The sequence below is a fragment of the Neopsephotus bourkii genome, unplaced genomic scaffold (assembly GCF_033783945.1).
Source record: "Neopsephotus bourkii isolate Nb327-2 ecotype Australia unplaced genomic scaffold, CSIRO-AGI_Nbou_v1 NB_168, whole genome shotgun sequence".
Lineage (NCBI taxonomy): Eukaryota > Metazoa > Chordata > Aves > Psittaciformes > Psittacidae > Neopsephotus > Neopsephotus bourkii.
In genome coordinates, this window is record NW_026900684.1 from 6050417 (window position 1) to 6068097 (window position 17681).

A 17681-nucleotide genomic window follows, 5' to 3' on the forward strand; every position below is an offset into this window, starting at 1 on the left:
GTGTGAAAGAGAACAACTTTAGGGCAAAAGTTTTCCTTTGCATTGTGCAGCATTTTATTCTTTGGTAGTATCCATAGATGGCTTGCTGTCTATGCCTGCAAAAGATACTGGGTTGACAAACTTGCACCATTCTTTTTGCCTTCTGTATGGTTAAATTTTAGTTTCATAACATTTGTATGAGAAAATAGTCCATTTGGAATACTCATTTAATTCCTGCACTGCAAGTGAAATTGCAGTTGTGGTGGTTACACTGTACTCAGGAGAGTCATTGCTGCTTTGAGTAGGAGGTTAGAAGAGATGATCTCCTGAAGTCCTTTACAACCTGAATTATCCACTGATCATACAAGTTGGACTGAAACGACCAGTTGATTTTTGTTTGTGGATTACTTGATCCTTTTTGAAACTTTAATATATTTTTGTTGCAGTCAGTTTGGGAAGATGTCATTCCAGCCACCCATAATTAATTCTCAGTGCCTAGAGCTGTCCAGTCTTCTTTGGTCAGCTCTTCTTGTGAGCAAAGGGTAGAACTTGAAATATTTGCCTTAAAGTAATGGCAAACTGAAAAATGTTTGAAGAGTGGGGGTTTTAAAGACATTGACAGAGATACCTAAAGACAATCTGTTCAACAGCTAGTTTGATGGCAAAAACATGCTGTGGGTGAGGCTAATTATGCAGTGAGGAAGGCTTCGCAACTCTAAAGAAGTTCTACAGTAGTAATATAAAGACCTGGAAAAATTTGCAAACATAACAATCCTGACAGATAGAATTTGAGGATGAAAGGTGCCTACTGGGCTAAGAAATGTCCATGAAAAAATACAGCAGTACTTGAAATTTAGTTTTAGTCCTTCAGTGTATTTCCTACCTAAGATTATTTTGACTAAAAAAGCATAAATAATTCTCTTGCAAACCTAATCTTGTAACTTCTCTAGGGTGAGAGTGTTTCTTGCATTTCAGATTGCTATTCTGGACAAAGCCTTTACAATGGTCAGCAGCATGTGCTTTTCTGTGTTGACTGTTATTCATTCTTGTATCGATTGTTAAGGATGTAGGTGGTACTTAATGAATCTCTTGAACTGAACTGCAGAGCTTAATTAGGCACTAAATCCACACTATTTGCATAATCCTTTGTTTACTGGTAGACTGGAAAATATATGCTTGGTCCCCAAATACCTTCTTTGCTAATTGCTGTAGCAGATGCTCTAATGATAATAAAAGGAAACATTTTGTGGCAGTATTAATTTTACAGTTCTAAAGTTACAGTTTTTAAATGATTCCCTCTTAACTACTTTGGTTTTTCCCCAGTATGACGCATCATGTGATATATTCCCTTAGCTCAAAAAATAATATAACATACTGAGATGAAGGTTGAAAGTGTTCTTTGAAAACTTGGCAGGAAAAAAGTGATCAAAATATTACCAAAATATATTCCAAATATCTTTGATATGTACATATGTGTATATATATAGATTATATATATACATACATATATGTGTACATGTAATGTACATACAGTATAGTATTATGTTTTTGTAGATACTTATGTGTAGCTGTATCTGTAAATATGTATTAAAAATATTTGAAACATAAATCTATATGAACAAAAATCCCAGCCTGGGTAACATGATGCCACCACCTGCAGCTAAGTTGTTAAAAGTCCTTTGACTCCTAGGTAATTTGTGAACTCCAATAGCCAAAGAATATACAGGCTAACCCACCCCATGTGTCTTTTTTGTCTTAGTTTTTCTTGTCCAGGTTTCTCTCAGTGTGGTGCACTATAATTGGCTCCCATAGAGATGAAAACTATGTGAGTCCAAGGAGGGGGTTTTTTTTTATTCCTTCAAAAATTTAGCTGGAGCTAAAGCAAACAAAATGTTTTAACTACTCACTAACTAATATCTGTATTTTTCTTTATTTTAGGGAATTCAAGCCAAAGTGTAACAAGATCATCATCGACTTTGATTCAATTAACAGCAGACCAAATCAAAAGCTTCTATGAATTAAGTCTCATTAAGTCTCAAGAAGAGTGTGATTATCCTTTTCCAAAAAGCTGCTAATGCTTTTCATCTTGAAGTCACTTGCAACTTTTTAATGGCTTCTGTAGCTAAAGTAGACTTCTAAGAAATCCAAGGCATTAAATGTCCTCATCACTTCATATTGTCACGTGAAATCTAAATCTATTTAAATTTTTTTAATGCCGTTATCAAAACTGCTTAAAAAGACTAGAGACATGTTGATGAGACAATATAATGTATGTAAAGAAAACTGTTCAGATTCTTGCTGTATGCATCACCACATGCTCTCATAGGCTGTCAGCACTGATTTAGACTCAGTTTAACAGCTAGTGCATTGGAATACACTAATAATATGTTGATCTCTCTGTTGGATATAGGGATCTAAATCCTTGATCCTAATAAAGGACAAAAAATGTTATCCATGCAAATGCTAATCTTCCAACTAGCATAACACTAATATTTAAAAGGTGATACAGCCGTAATAATGTGTGATATTCTGCACATGTTATCTAACAAATCCTCATTTTTCTTTTAATTGCTGTCTAACATGTCGTACATGGGGAGGGATGAGAGAGGGAGTTCTGGGAATGGTCCGTACTGGACCAACTTTCACAGGTGCTTTCAGGTCCATGTTTTCCCCAAGACTCCAGAACTGGAGGGAGTGCAGGGGGTAAATTATTTGTCTCTGTATGTTTGGGACTCTTACTTGGAGTTGGTTTTCATGTGTAGAAGGAAATAATTTTATTGGTCTAAGATGTCTCTAGATAATCCCAACATAGCTCAGTCTTAAAATCAACCTGTAAGGTAACTAAATAATTTTTCGTCCTTTGAGAGAAATTGGAGATAGTCAGCCCATGTCCACATTCACGCCAAAAGAGGTAATTATGGTGTTAGCTTGTTTCCCAGTGCTGGTGTAGTACCTTCATTTTCATAAATGCTGCCTAAAATAGTATCCTTTTTAATTTTGTCTTGAGATCTGGGAATAGATTTGAGTTCCTTTTCTCTGATTTGATTCTTTTCAAATTAAATATTCCTAATGGCTTTGTTTGGATAACACTGGTGTTTGGGGTTTTTTCTTGTTTTGGTTTTTTATGGGGTTTTCTTGGGGAGAGGGTGGGCAGGTTGATTTTAAATGTGGTTATACTTCAGTGAGCTTTTATTTTTTTCTAGAAAAGCTTTGTTTCATATTTTGGGACATTATGTAATTTGGCTTCATACCAATATTATTAAAGTCTTATTAAAATCCACTACATTGAAGTAGACTCATTATTATAATATTAAGCCATGTGCTTGGCTCCAGATTGCTGCTGTTTTTGCAATCATATGCAAAGCATATTTTGTGCATTGTGATATTACATAAAGTGAAGTGTTCATGAACCATTTGGCTACTAAAGGGAGCACCGCAACATATTATGTGTCCATTTATAAAGTAATTTCTGACTTCCTCTCTTTTCTTGCAACTGTTTTCCACCTCAAAGTCATGCTGTGGCTTACTGCCAGAAGAAGAAATTTGCACATATGTGGAGGGGGAGGGTGAAACCTGAAAATTACTTTCATAAATTGTCACTAAAACAGCTTATGCGCATCTTTTTCTTTGGCCTGAATTAATAAGTAGTAGAAGCATTTTGAGTTCTACTGGTCTGACAATGGGACAGAGGGCACAGAAGAAGCAAAATTACTGGGTTTGGCAGGAACATTGCTGTTTTCTTCATAGATGATTGCTGATACAAGTTCAGACTTAAAAGATACATGCATTGTGATTCTGGTTACTTTTGAGTACTTTTATGTCAAGCCTTGGATAATGGGAATGTATAATATGTATAAGAACTCAGGAGTTTTTTGAACCAATGTCCTGGTATTACTAGGAATGTACTACTTTTCCTAATGACTCTTCTTTTTCCCCTCCCCCAGGACTTTCCTGTTTGCGTAACAGAAGAGTGCAATGAGAAAATGATAGGATTTGTGATATGTTTCCTCCGATCAGTTTTTGATCTGATAGAGCCACATATACAGGCTTTCAGAGCAATTGTCAGTTGACTCACACTAGTAATTGGGCTCTCTGATTTCCAAGGCAACTTTATGAAAAGGAAAAAGCACATCTACAGCTCTGGAGGTAATGTATGCTTAGCTCAAGATTAATGTTTTGGAGCAAATCTTAAAGAAGGTTTGACGCTTACTTCATGTACATTCCCAGAAATGCTTCTGGCTTAATAGTTCAGGAGGTAGTGCTTTAACTTCCAAATACAGAATAATTACTAGAGGAAACAAAGTAAATATAATAAACTGTGTTTATGCTCCTGAAACTCCAGTTCAAGTTTAATACAACTACTGGCCTGGAAGAACTTCTAGAGGGCATTTAGTCTTCCCCCTTGTTGAAAGGACTGTTGGCTTGGAAGTTACATCCAGTTGCTCAGGCACTGTCTAGGTGAGTATGTACAAGAACAGCAGTTCTGCAGCCTTTCTGGTCATCCATTCCCATTCACTGACACGCTCACTGTGTCTTACTTTTTTCTTCAGTCAGAATTTGCAGTGCTACAGCTTATGTCTGTTGCCTCTCATCCTTCCGTCTGCAAGCCTGTCTGTCTTCTCTATAGCCACCTGTCCTGGGTTCAGCAGTAGCAGTCATTTTTCTCCTTCTCAGTAGCTGGTGCAGTGCTGTGTTTTTGACTTTCAGCCTGGGAACAGCGCTGATAGCACCGATGTTTTTAGTTGCTGCTCAGTCATGTTTAGTCTGACCAAGGACTTTGTGAGTGTCATGCTGTGCCAGGGAGGAGGGGAAGCCGGGAAGAAGCAGAGACAGGACACCTGACCCAAACTAGCCAAGAGGTATTCCGTACCACAGCACGTCATGCCCAGTATGTAAACTGGGGGCAGTTACACGAAAGGGCTAGATCAGTGCTTGGTTGGGCTGGGTATCGGTCGGTGCATGGTGAGCAGTTGTAGTCTCTTCCCTTGTTATTTCCCTTATCATTATTATAATTGGTGGTAGCAGCAGTGGTTTGTGTTACACCTTAGTTACTGTTCTTATCTCAACCCGTGGGAGTTACATTCTTTCAATTCTCCTCCCCGTCCCTCCGGGAGCAGGGAGGACAAGGGGGGAAGTGAGACAGAGACTGCATGGTTCTGTTTTACAGCTGGCCTTAAACCACGACACCACCCATTAGGTAGCTGAAGTCAGCGGTTAGATTCCCCTCATCCTTAGCCTCCAAGCTGAATAAATGCTGCGCTCTCATCGTTTCTCAATGCATCATGTGCTCCATCCTCCCACCATCTTAATGTACCCTCACTGTCTGATGTGTACTGAGGAGTCCAAAGATGACACTGCTTTAGATGTGGTCTTACACAAACAGAGTAGAGGAGCACGAATATTCACTTCTGCTCACTTCCCAGATAGACAATTTCTAGTAGAGCCTGGTATGTGGATAGCCTTCTGTGTTGCAAGGGAACTCTGTCTCTTGTCCACCTGGATTTGTGTCCTTTTCTTCCAAGTTACCTTCCATCCGGTGGGAACCCAGCCAGCAGGAGGTTGTTCTGTATCTGGTGCAGGACTTAAGCATGTTTCCATGAACCCGTTCCTCCAGCTATTTATATAGCTGGACTTTGAACCACTGACTCTTTGAGCCTGATGGCTCATTAATGTGAAACTTCACAGGCCCCATGGTGGCCAGAGCACCACTCCCATGGTGAAGAACCCCTCCAGCCTCATGGGGGAACTGCAGGCTGAGGCTTTGTTAGGAATTGCTTAAAAAAACAGTATAGGAAGCTGACAGGAGACCCTGGGGAGCACTTTGGTATTTACTTCAGGAGCATTAACTGGAGGAAGAAATCACATTCAAATAAAATGCTGAGATTCCATCCAGCTCAATATAACTCTTAACGGTTAAATCTAAATCCTGCCATCATCTAGATTTTTCTTCTAAATATTCATTCCCCTGTTGAAGAGCCCAAGGAACCAGCAATCTTATTTACATAAATTTCATTTAAGAAAGGGTGGTTTCACAGGCTGGAATATTGAATGAGAGAGTAATCTCCATCTTTGAAGCCCTGATCACTCACCAAGCATTTTATTGCTTTGTATATTAGGAATATTTTCACAAAGATAACAAAAAGTATACTGTGACCAGTACAATTGTTCTGATTTCCAAAATAGCCTACGATAACGTTGGCAATAAAAACTTCTGGTGCATCACTCAGCCTGAAAGCCCTGTGTATGTAACTTCAGAGGCTGCAGTAGTTCATCAGCTACCAAAGCGAATCTCACAGGGATTTTATGCTGTTGAGAATAAGCAAAATAAACAGAAGTTCTGACTTGCCTCTCTTGGCCTTTCTCTCTGAAGATGGGAGTCTTCATGCAAGTGAGGTGGGACAAAGCACCTCACCTAATTGCCCTGAAGCAGCCAGTCACAAAGGGCTGAGTCTCACCCGGGGGCCTGGGATAAGTTTATGAGGTGTGGCTGGGGCTTTGGGAGTTGTTGAGTGGTGTGAGGCTCTTGAGAGAGCAGTAATTCAACAGGGTTGTCTTGTTTCTGCCGCACTGGGGGCACTTGAGGGTGAAGGACAGAAGTGACTGCAGCTGAAAAGCCATTTATGTGTGCTGTTTCTTCTCAGTTGTAGGTAAGAAAAGCATTTATATAATACAGGACCAAAAGCGGTCGATACCAACTCTCTCTCTTCAGTGGTGATGGCTCAAAGGATCTGTACCACTAAAGTCTCTTCTACCAGGTTTCTCTGTTTCTTCCCTTTAAAATCCAGGTTTAGCTAATGTAAAACTCTGTTTTGAGAACAGAGGGGTAAACCGTGTTTCAAGTGCTTGGTCTGCATCTGCTCTATGTTCCCAGCCTTGGAAACTACTGAAAGGCACATGGTGGAAAAACGTTGAACAGGACTGACTGTCTAAGAAACCCTATATAAAATCTTTGAATCCACGTTCTATTCCTTTTACACTTCACTCATCTGTTTACTTTCTCTGGCTTGAAGGAAATGAGGGGGGGAGAATAGAAGAGCATTTGTGAGCTGCTTCTGCCTCTTTTAAGAAACCCAGCATCTTCCTGGCATTTACAGCTCAGTTAAACAGCAGTGAAAGCTCTAATGAAGCATGTGGTTCATCAAGCTATGGAAGAGTGTGCAGCAGTTGACTTTATTATTTTTTTTGCTGGAACAGGAGCTTAATCGCAGCAGCTTGCTTCCCATCACTGCTCATCCTCAGGAGCAGCGGATTTATGTCATCTGAATGCTTCAAAGGCATTCATGCGGCTGGGCTTTGAACCCCTTCCCTGCTGAGGAGGTATCCCATGAAGAAGGCGCCTTGAGCAGCTCTATGCCTGCGAGGCACCACCAGATAATTGTGGTGGGAGGGCTGCTGCCTGTCACTCCCAATAATGAATAAGAAGGGCACCATCTTTCTGCGGACTGTGCAGCAGAAGGGCAACACTTAAAATGGATCTGTATGTGACAGGGTACGTGAGTTACAGTGATTTGCCTTGTGTCTCTACCTGGTCTTTTTCCTTTTTTTTTTCTTCTTTGAGGAATTAAGGAGTAGGTTGGAATGGGAAGCTGCTACTTCTGTCTCATGTGCTTCAAGGTTCATGGGGGAAAATCTGCCCTCTGTCAGGGCACTACTTCTTATTCAAGTTTGAGGGAAAGAATAATCAAGCTCCATGTGCTGGGTTTTTAGTTGCTGGCATTATTTACTGTGCTCTTAACAAACAGTGCCCTAAGGACAATGAGAATAATGTGCTCCGGCAGCAGAATATGCATAATAAAGAAGCAATTGCCTACGGTTTCCTGGGATTTCTTACTCCAGGCTCTCTACCTCCCTATTCCTTCATTGTTTCAAGCTAATGTGTATTTCAGTTCTGCCATGCAAATATTCCGAATGGCTCCCTGAACCAAAGGAGAGAAAATGAAACATATTCAAATCACCACTTCAGTGGTGTAAGTTGTGTCTTGGTTTGCCAGACACTTGGGTACCTTCTTTACTTGGCTCTATAACTCTGCTGTTGCTGCTTGTTGACTCGTGCTGAAGTCTTTTATGTGACATATCTTGTGAGCGGAGTTCTTTCTTTCCACTGTTCAATCAAGTCTGACTGCTAATCAGAATGTTGCTGGGTAAACAGGACTAATTAAAATTAAAGTTTTAATTTTGTGTTGTAAACAATATGGCGCTTTAATATTTGTACTGTTATTAAAGATACCAATAATAAGGCATCTGGCTTTTTGTGGTGCAGTTTTCATGTTTATTTCTCGAAGTACTGACAAGTTTTGCTAAAGAGCTTCACATTCAGATGCCAGGATTTTGTATTCCATGTATTCTTTTTCTCAAGGGTGACTGCACCTAATTATATTGGATATGGGTATCCTATTTATTCTTTCTAGTTTTAAATCTTATGGGGAAGAAATATGTCTGTTACAACTGGGAACATTACACTTTAAGAAACAGCCATATCATCAATGCCTTTGTCTATATGAATCTACTCGTTGCTGTTAACATTGCTTATCTACCTTTCAGAGGAGAAAACTCAGAAGCTAGTTAGGTGTGGAAACACCTTAAAGAGTGTTGGCTGGTGCTTGGAGACTTGCCCTGAGGAAAGGGGCAGGGGAGATGAGAAAGCCCTTGACAGCAAAACAAATTTGTGATGGGATGTTGATGTCTGATCCTGAAAGGAAGAGAGAAAAGGACGTGCATGTTTGCACAAAAGGTCTGTTACCTGTCATGCCCTGCAAGGCCAAAAGAAGCTATCTGGAAACGGGGAGGAAAAGAGCCTTGCATCCTCTTATTGTCTCTTCTTGCAGTCCCCATCATCTCCTCCACAGCCTCTTTTCCTACAGGGATTTGTAGAGATGTGAGCAAGAGAGGGCTGCATGGCAGAAGTGGCACAATCATGACAGAAGCAGCATGGGTCATCGCTGACCTGGCAGAGCCTGTGAGTCTTTTCTCCTACTACTCCCCCTTCCTGAAGTACAGGGTCTTGAAACACTACAGTCACCTCCCCAGAGTCTCATTGTGCGGGGAAATGTGGGAGCCATGGTGACCGTCTCCATATGTCACAGAAGTGGACACTTGTCACCTTCTGGGGTGACACCATGGCTTGGTTCAGGTAGGATGGCTTTGGAAACAGGATGTCTCTGCTGCTCTTCCCCTCATTGCTCGTGCTGGCTCACATCCCTGTTTGGAAATGCTGATGCATGGGCACAGGTGAGCCAGGTCAGTGCCCAGCAGGATGCATGTCCCTGAGGTTGGGCTTTTGGGATCCTAGAAGCCCTAGGACTGACGTAAGCCTGCAGAAAGGTCACTGATGTCAGCTGTGAGGCATAATAAAATTGTACCTTCATACATTTGGTTTGAATAAAAACCTTAATAATCTGAGCCCATTGTTCACTTCTGGCCAGTTCCTTTATTTTCTGTTGATCATAGCTTAGAGTGCAAGAAAAGCTGTAACCATCCTTTGCAGTGAGCTAGGTAGCTTGTATGAGTAAGTGTGTGTATTCCCCTTGCAGCTAGGGTGACTACAGTACTACATATTTCCTGCTCATGACAGAATGTAAAATATGTGCTTAAATATCCTTTAAGTCAGTGGGACTAGGGCTGGCGATGTGCTCACATCCTTTCCTGACCTGAGGTCTATAAAGGGATGGAGCCTGATGTCCCTATTGGCATTCAAATAATGCCTTCCTGACAAAGTCTGCAAAAACACAGCTTTACAGCTCAGTAATAAATATTCTAGTTTGAGATTCTGCCCTCGAGTGGGGGCTACGCATTTCCTGGATTGATTTTAAATGCACTTTTAGCTCAGACTGATGCAACAACTAAGGTATTTTTTTACATATCCCACGGGTGTGTGTGGGGTGATGCAGAATGGACTGAGGAAGAACAGAGGAGAACTGTTTCAGGTCACAGTCTTCTCTAATGGATAAGTCCTTGTAAAAGCAGAAATACCTGTGTGGCATTGGTGCTTCACATATTTGTTTAGTTTTGACCACTTTTTAAGGTTAAGACATAACTACCAGCACTGGGTGTGCAGAACTGACTGACTTCACCTCAGGTAAGGAACATCCAGTAAGATGAATTCTGTTTCTGACAATTTGGCATTCAAGACAGACCAAGTCTTGCGTTCACGCACCCAAATGTGTTTTCTTCCTAAGGAAAAACCTCCAAAAGAAAGGGCAGGTTCTGATAATAGCTGGGGGACTTTTGCCTTGTTTCACTTTTATTTTTCCTCCCATAGATATCTGCTCTTAGTACTTACAAATACCTGGCAGTAATGTTCACGGGTTTCTTCACCCATGTCATCTTTACTGACCTCAGAAAGAGTCCTTTCCAAGGCACACACCTATACCCATGTAGCAGACACCTCTTGTCCCCACTCTCCTCTGCAGTGCTGCCCAGGAATGCAGGCAGATTGGGTACTAACATTCAGATGTGAGCAGCGAGCACTGCAAAAAGCATGTCAGGCTCTATGGGTTGTCTGTTCTGATTTGAAAAAATCTGTTGAAGGCTGCAGCAGGGGAGATGGGCTGTGGAGAGGAGCTTAGGAGATCAACATCTGAAAAGAGGAGCCTCTCAAAAGAGCCAAGAGTTGTGTTTAAGGACATCTCCTTGATGTCAGGCAATGAGACTTGACACATGAGCAGAGGGTTGGTTTTTTAAAAAGCGAAGTTTCTACCAACCCCAGAGGTAATGTTGAGGCTACTGAGAAGCAGAGAATGAGCAGCAAATGCATACTTCAAGCCCTGCCCCTGTGTGATGCAGGATATGCATCCCTTGGCTTTGTTTCTGGGAGACTTACACAATTGCAGGGCACTCGACTGCCCTGGGCCTGACCAGCAGCAGTCTCTATCACTGCAGCCCGGTATTTGCATCGAACCTTCTGTACCAGAAGGAAAGATGTGAAAACATTAAACTGCTCTCCCTCTGACTGTGCTGAGGGTTAACATCCACTTCTCAGCTAGTGAATGGGCTGGCAAGGCAGGAGCCTGCAAGGTTGTTGTGGTTTAAAACCCAGTCAGGCAGCTCGTTCACTCACTCCCCCCCCTTCTTGCCCTCCCCCTACTCCCAGAGAGATGGAGAGGAGAATTGAAAAGAATGCAACTCCCATGGGTTGAGATAAGAACAGTTTAGTAACTCAGGTATAACACAAATCACTGCTGCTACCAATTATAATAATGATAAAGGAAATGACAAGGGAAGAGAATACAACACCTCATCACCAGCCGACCGATAACTCACCCCACCCCGCAAGACTGAACACCGACCCGATATCTCCTCCAACCCTGCAGTCCCAGCCCTTCTGGGTAACTCCCAGTTACATCCTGGACATGATGTGCTGTGGTATGGAATACCTCTTTGGTCAGTTTGGGGCAGGTGTCCTGTCTCTGCTTCCTCCCGGCTTCCCCTCCTCCCTGGCAGAGCATGAGGCTCACAAAGTCCTTGGTCAGACTAAAACATCGGTGTTATCAGCGCTGTTCCCAGGCTGAAAGTCAAAACACAGCACTGCACCAGCTACTAAGAAGAAAAATGACTGCTACTGCTGAACCCAGGACATTCCTGGTGGTCCTTACCACCATGTTCCCTTGGACCAGGACTGTTCTTCAGTGGCAAGTACTCTCCTGTGACACCTCTCTCTGTAGCTCTGCTCTGAGCCCTGCCTTTGACTCTGGTCGTTTCTTGATCTCACTGTGGGTGTTTCCTTCCCTGTGAAATACCACCTTGCCTTTGAGATACTGGACAGAAGGGATCACAGATAATGGTGAGGGCTTTATAGTTACGACTGTCTTCCTGCATCTCTATAGGTCACACATGTTACTGTTACATCAAAATATTGCAAGAACTTGCCTGTGCGTCACATCAGGGTTCCCTGGATGAATGGAGGCCACAGTTCTCTCTGCTGTTTGCTTCTGGGCATTTCTCGTCTGAGCTAAATTGAAATCCCTGGGTCACAGTCTGATCAAGCTTATCTGAAAAGTAGTTTTTGTACAGTTACAAAATGAGAAAACTTGTTCATCCAAAACCTGTTATTAGAGATGGCTTTAAACCAAAGATAACGTATTCTTCACATGACTTTTAAAAAGACACAGGTATCAAAATTCACATCTGGCTGTGAGGTAACTCAGTCTTGTGCAGCTGTGCAGGCACACTGCATTAAATTGCTGTACCTACTGATAAAACAAATACATTTTGAAAGCTGGTGTTTTCTTTGGATAGATTTTTATTATAGCTGTAGTTCTTTGTTGCTAGTCTTCTTACTGAAAATGATACCTTACCAGGTTGGGTTTCTTTTTTTAAATCTTTTTTTTAATCTAGCACTTAAATTTCTGAATTAGCAAGTTTAAAAGTTTAACTTAAAAATTGCAAATTAAAATGGCCTTTTTCTCTCTGTCACCTTGTACAGCCCTGAGTCTTGTTCCCATTGACTAGCAGGTAACATGTGAAAGACTGAACACGTAAATAAGCGGGGATAGTTTTGCCAAGAGGGCCCAGAAGGGAGACGAACTGCCTGGGTAAGTTGTGTGGGTGATGAATCGATTAGACAAAGCTTTAGGTTTTGTTTACGGAGTTCCCCAAAAGCATAGCCAAAGAATAAAGCAGCTGATTTCTCTCTTCCCTATTCCTTATCCTTTACTCATGTGCTTGCAACATCACATACAATTGGTATCCATGGAAATTATATCATAGCAGGAGCAAGTGATGAACTCTTGGGAAATAAAGTTCCCATTTTCATGCAAATATTCTTAAACAGCAAAGAGGTGAGGAAGAAAAATGATTGCTAAATAGAATTATTTCTGTCCTAGAATATATTTCAGTATTTTCCTTGAGGCAGCAGTAGCTTTTTGAAATTGTGTTCTTCCTGAACACAAACTTCCATAGATCAGTGTGTGTGTATGCAAGTTATGAGGAAGAAAGCAAAATTTAAGATAATGCACATTGATTTTGTGATGAAATATTCTAGATACTCCTCATGTAATTTAACTTTATTGCCAGGATACAATCCAATAACTTCAGAAAGAGCAGGCACCTTTCGTTTGAAAGCTAGATTGAGAGAGAGATGAACTGCTTGCTAGGGGCTGGACATTGGTGATTAGTGTAGTCTTCTGTGTCACATGAAAGCTGTCTCTCTGTGCCCCCTCAATAATGCACTAAAATCCCATCTTTCTCTCTGCTTTTAAATGAGAGCAGTGCAGTATTCAAAAGACTGCTCTTTCTGTAGTAGTTTTATTCCAAATTTTAGAATTTACCTGCACTGATAGGAGCACTTGCTTTCTGTCCTCCTGCCAGCACATTTAATGCAAGCTTCTGAAGTGGGATGGTGCTCCAGTCTGTGGTCCTGCACAGGCGAAGGTGTAGATTAATTTCCTAAATTGGGCTTCCTGACTCCTATTTCTGTTGAAAACTACAGATGGAAGCTTCAGTGAAGCAGAGGTTATTATAACACCTCAGATGGATAACAATAGTGGGAAACTTGCCATAAAGACATGCAGTTTCTTGACAAAGAATCCTATAATATTCTTTGGACACTGTGGTGGATTGACCCTGGCTGGAATCCAGGTGCCCGCCAAAGCTGCTCTATCACTGCCCTCCTCAGCTGGATAGGGGAGAGAAAATAGAATGAAAGGCTCATGGATGGAGATAAGGGCAGGGAGAGATCACTCACCAATTACCATCACAGGCACAACAGCCTTGACTTGGGGAAATCAGTTTAATTTATTACCAACCAAATTAGAGCAGAATAATGAGAAATAAAACCAAATCTTAAATCCACCTTCCCCTCACCCCTCCCTTCTTCACAGGCAAACTTCACTCCTGAATCCTCTCCTTCCCCCAGGAAGCGCAAGGGGATGGGGAATGGGGGTTGTGGTCAGTTTATCCCATGTTGGCCCTGCTGCTCCATCCTCCTCATGGGAGGCCTCCTCACACTCTTCCCCTGCTCCCTCCCACAGGAGACAGTCCCCCACACATTGCTCCAATGCGAGTCCTTTCCCCAGGCTGCAGCTCTTCACAACCTGCTCCAGGGCACGTCCCTTCTCAGGGTGCATCCTTCAGGAACAGGCTGCTCCAGCGTGGGAAGCCTGCAGGCTCACAAGCCCTGCCAGCAAACCTGCTCCAGCCTGGGCTCCTTTCTCCACAGGGCCACAGGTCCTGCCAGAAGCCTGCTCCAGTGTGGGGTCCCCCTACAGGCATCCCCTTGCTCTGGTGTGGGGTCCCCCTCCGGGCTGCAAGTGGAGATCTGCTCCACCATTAACCTCCATGGTCTGCAGAGGCAGAGCTGCCTCACGGTGGTCTGCACTGGGGTGTGCAGGGTAACATCTGCTCCAGTGCTTGGAGCACTTCCTCCCCTCCTGCTTCACTGATGTTGGTGTCTGCAGTGTTGTTACTCTCACATGTTCTCACTCCCCTCTCCCAGCAACTGTTGCTGCACAGCTTTCCTTCCCTTCCCTTCCCCCCGCCTTTTTTAAATACATTATCCCGGAGGCAATACCACCATCACTGGTGAGCTCAGCCTTGGCCAGCAGCAGGTCCACCTTAGAGCAAGCTGGCTTTGGCTCCATCAGACACAGGGGAAGCTTCTAGCAGCTGCACACAAAAGCCGTCCCTGTAGCCCCTCCAATATCAAAACCTTGCCATGCAAACCCAGTATGGACACATGCATAGAGCACCCTTCCCTTTTTGTGTTTTGTTTTATTTTGGTAATCAAGATCCTCAAATCCTTTCCTCTGGCACTTTCTAAGAATGCTTATAGGATAGAAACATGCACCAACTGTATGAGCTAGCTCTCCTCTTACATCCCTTAGGTCTTTTAAGCAAGACCTCAATAAAAGTGTTATGATAGTCATATACATTAACCATTTCCAAACAAAACAATATCAAAATAATTTATAGAACATTGTCACCTTGTACATGGCTAATTAATTCTGTATTGTGGTCATTATGTCCTCAGTGACTAATGTGGAAAGCACTGTGACACTTGCTGAAAACAAAGGGGGGGAGGGACTGATGCTAGTCATTAGAGCTGATAGGGTTTTGATCCATTTGGTAGACAAGACCCTTATTAGGGGAGTTGTCTTGATCATCATTACTGTCTGCAATCTAATCAAATCACACATATGGTCCATTTAGCCAGATACTCTAACAAGGATCGGCACTGTATGCTTCAAATCAGTATTAAACCTGCCCCCAGTTTGATGAACAAATATGTAACAGCATGTTAGGAGGATCCCATATCACAGCTGGTTGCCTCTAGATTATGTTTGGTGTGGGCTGTTTAATATGTACCTTAGTCACCTGAAGGTAAATACCTGGGTAAAGGTATTCACAGCTGATCCTTAGTAGAAAAAGGGGACAGGGAGGGAAAGAAGGTCCTTAAGTCTCACTGACTTTTTTCCTTTCTGTCTTAGATCATGGACAAATCAAGGTCAAACACTTACTAACCAAAGTGGTACATGAGACTAGTGTGGTAGTGTGATAGTTTCTCTCATCAGCTGTGTCTGAGGAAGCTATCACATTCAACTGTGCTAGACTTCCCAGTATGAATGAGGAGTTAGCTATGCTGATTGGATCTTTCTTCAGGCTCACACAGGTAATTGCCCTCGAGACTGGGCTCATTGAAAGGCTCCTTAACTACTCTTCTGCCATTCTCAACCTGGATACAAGAGAGAGAAGAAAATAACTGCATCTGGAGAAAAATCATCCAAAACACAGAAAGTCTCTAAGAGGGAGAGGTTTGGGGGGAAGTTTCTAAGTAGTTTAAGAAAGAGTCAGTGCACAACAGAGGCATTTGCAGTGGGATCAAGTTGCTCAAAAAGCAATGATAACTTTTAGACTGTGTCTGTCATGGAGAAGGGAGAAATTATCCTTCTTCACAGGACTTTTCTGCTAGGTGTTCTGCATACTTTTAGGTGTTGGGGTGCTGTCTGGGGCAGCACCAGTTTCTGATTTCACTAATACACAGACAGCGTAACAATAATTAGGAAGCTGGGGGCGAGGGGAAAACTTGAAATGGATAACCTCTTTAAATGATGCCTAAAATAGCACTCAGGTGTTTCCAGATACTTGAAGTTATAGAGAGGGACTATTCTGTTCAAAAGACTGTAACTAGGGACAGTATGTTAAAATAAAGGAAGGAGTGAAATTAAATATCTGGAGGAATTTTGTTCTGATAATAGCATCTCTGCAACCTGTAGAGGCAACAGCACAGCTCTGGGTGCCAAACTGTTGTTGGACAAAAACCTCTGCACTTTGATTTGTGTTCCAAACTAACAGGCACTTGGGGTTTGTTTCCTTTTTTATTTCCTCTGGTATTTTGGTTTTCCTTTCTCTACTGGTGTTCGGTGGAGTGATGTACGTACCTATATGCTAGTATATATCAGGCGTGGGCTGATGTAACAGAAAATGTTGGCATGAGTATTTGCTTAGAAGGGATTTCTTTTTCACACCATATTGACTTGTTCCTGCTACGGTGCACATGCTATCAGGGTTTCCACTGCAATCACATCTTCAAGAGTCTGTAATTTGTTGCAATAAAAACTTCCAGTCTGAAATTTCCCTCCTGTTGTGTGAGCCCAGCACAGAGCAGTTGTATGTCTAAAATACTTATTTTAAATGCTTTCTAAACTAGACTACCAGGACAACTGCTGATGCTTGCACCTGCAAGTAGTTTTCCTGGAGAAGACTTTGACAGTGTGGTGTTCCTGACTCATGGCGGGAAGAGGCAGCATCATGACACGGGGATGCCGAATGTCACCTGTGTGATACGGGTCAGAACTATGGAGTATTTAATAACACTGCTAAATTGCCCCAATTGCCTTGATAATAAATGGACTGCTGAGCCTGCCAAGTAAATAATTAATTTCCAGTACATATTTGGCTCTTGTGGCTGGCAGCCACCTTTGTTTCAGGGACGATAACTGGCTGGCACTATTAGGCTAAGGCAGAAGCCTTTAAGTAGAGATTAACAGGCACATTAAGTTTTAGCACGTAGATAATCTGCATTCTTTAAAATGTATTTATATTGTATTTACAGAACAAAATGCCCTTCTAGCCCTGCCTCAATAGTCTGCTGTGTATGACCTCTCTGTGACTGTGTTTGGAGTTGTAGGCAATCTCCCTATCTTTTTTAAGAGCTGGTATGATGGCTTTCTATTGCTTCCAGAGAACAACACCGCTCAGTTGTTGGGCATTACTCAATGCACCCCAGGAGGGAGATTCTTGTTCTCTTAAAGAAGAGAGGTAGGAGCGAAAGGTTGGCATTAAGGTGATTTGGGGGTGCCTTCTCTACAGTTTCAGCTGTGAAGAGAGAAGGTCTAGCACAGCCGATCTAGGCAAGGAAGGAAATGTGCTGTGTTTGGAGTTTAGTCCCTTACCTGTAAATTGTAATAGTATCATTTCTACTGATATGCATAAAGAGCTATTTTGGCCAGTCTTACCCTCCTTTTAATTTCCAAACTCTTATAAAAAGGTCTTTGTGTATCTAGGGTTCCTGCCACCATTGTCAAATGCAACACTGATTTAAAAACCAAACCAAACCAAATCAAAAGCGAGCATACATCTGCTTCCCAAACTCTAGGATCTGATGCTCTGTCTTTTGTTTATTTTACCCCTCATGTGCCTGTAGATTCATGGGGCAAAGTCAAAGGGGAAGAAACAAAATGATTCTGAGTACTCAAACAGTATCCACC

At 42.2% G+C, this 17681-nt stretch overlaps 1 protein-coding gene across 4 annotated transcripts in view; it reads left to right on the top strand.

Annotated features, from left to right (window-relative positions):
* The window catches only part of DCTD (dCMP deaminase), a 60018-nt gene extending 57685 nt beyond the window's left edge, over positions 1–2333 (top strand). For all 4 annotated transcript variants that reach the window (XM_061372159.1, XM_061372148.1, XM_061372144.1 and 1 more), the window contains one exon: positions 1918–2333. In XM_061372159.1, the coding sequence (XP_061228143.1) occupies positions 1918–1996 (79 nt within the window). In that variant the 3' untranslated portion in view covers positions 1997–2333. The remainder of the gene's footprint in view (positions 1–1917) is intronic.
* Positions 2334–17681: the final 15348 nt, after the last annotated feature.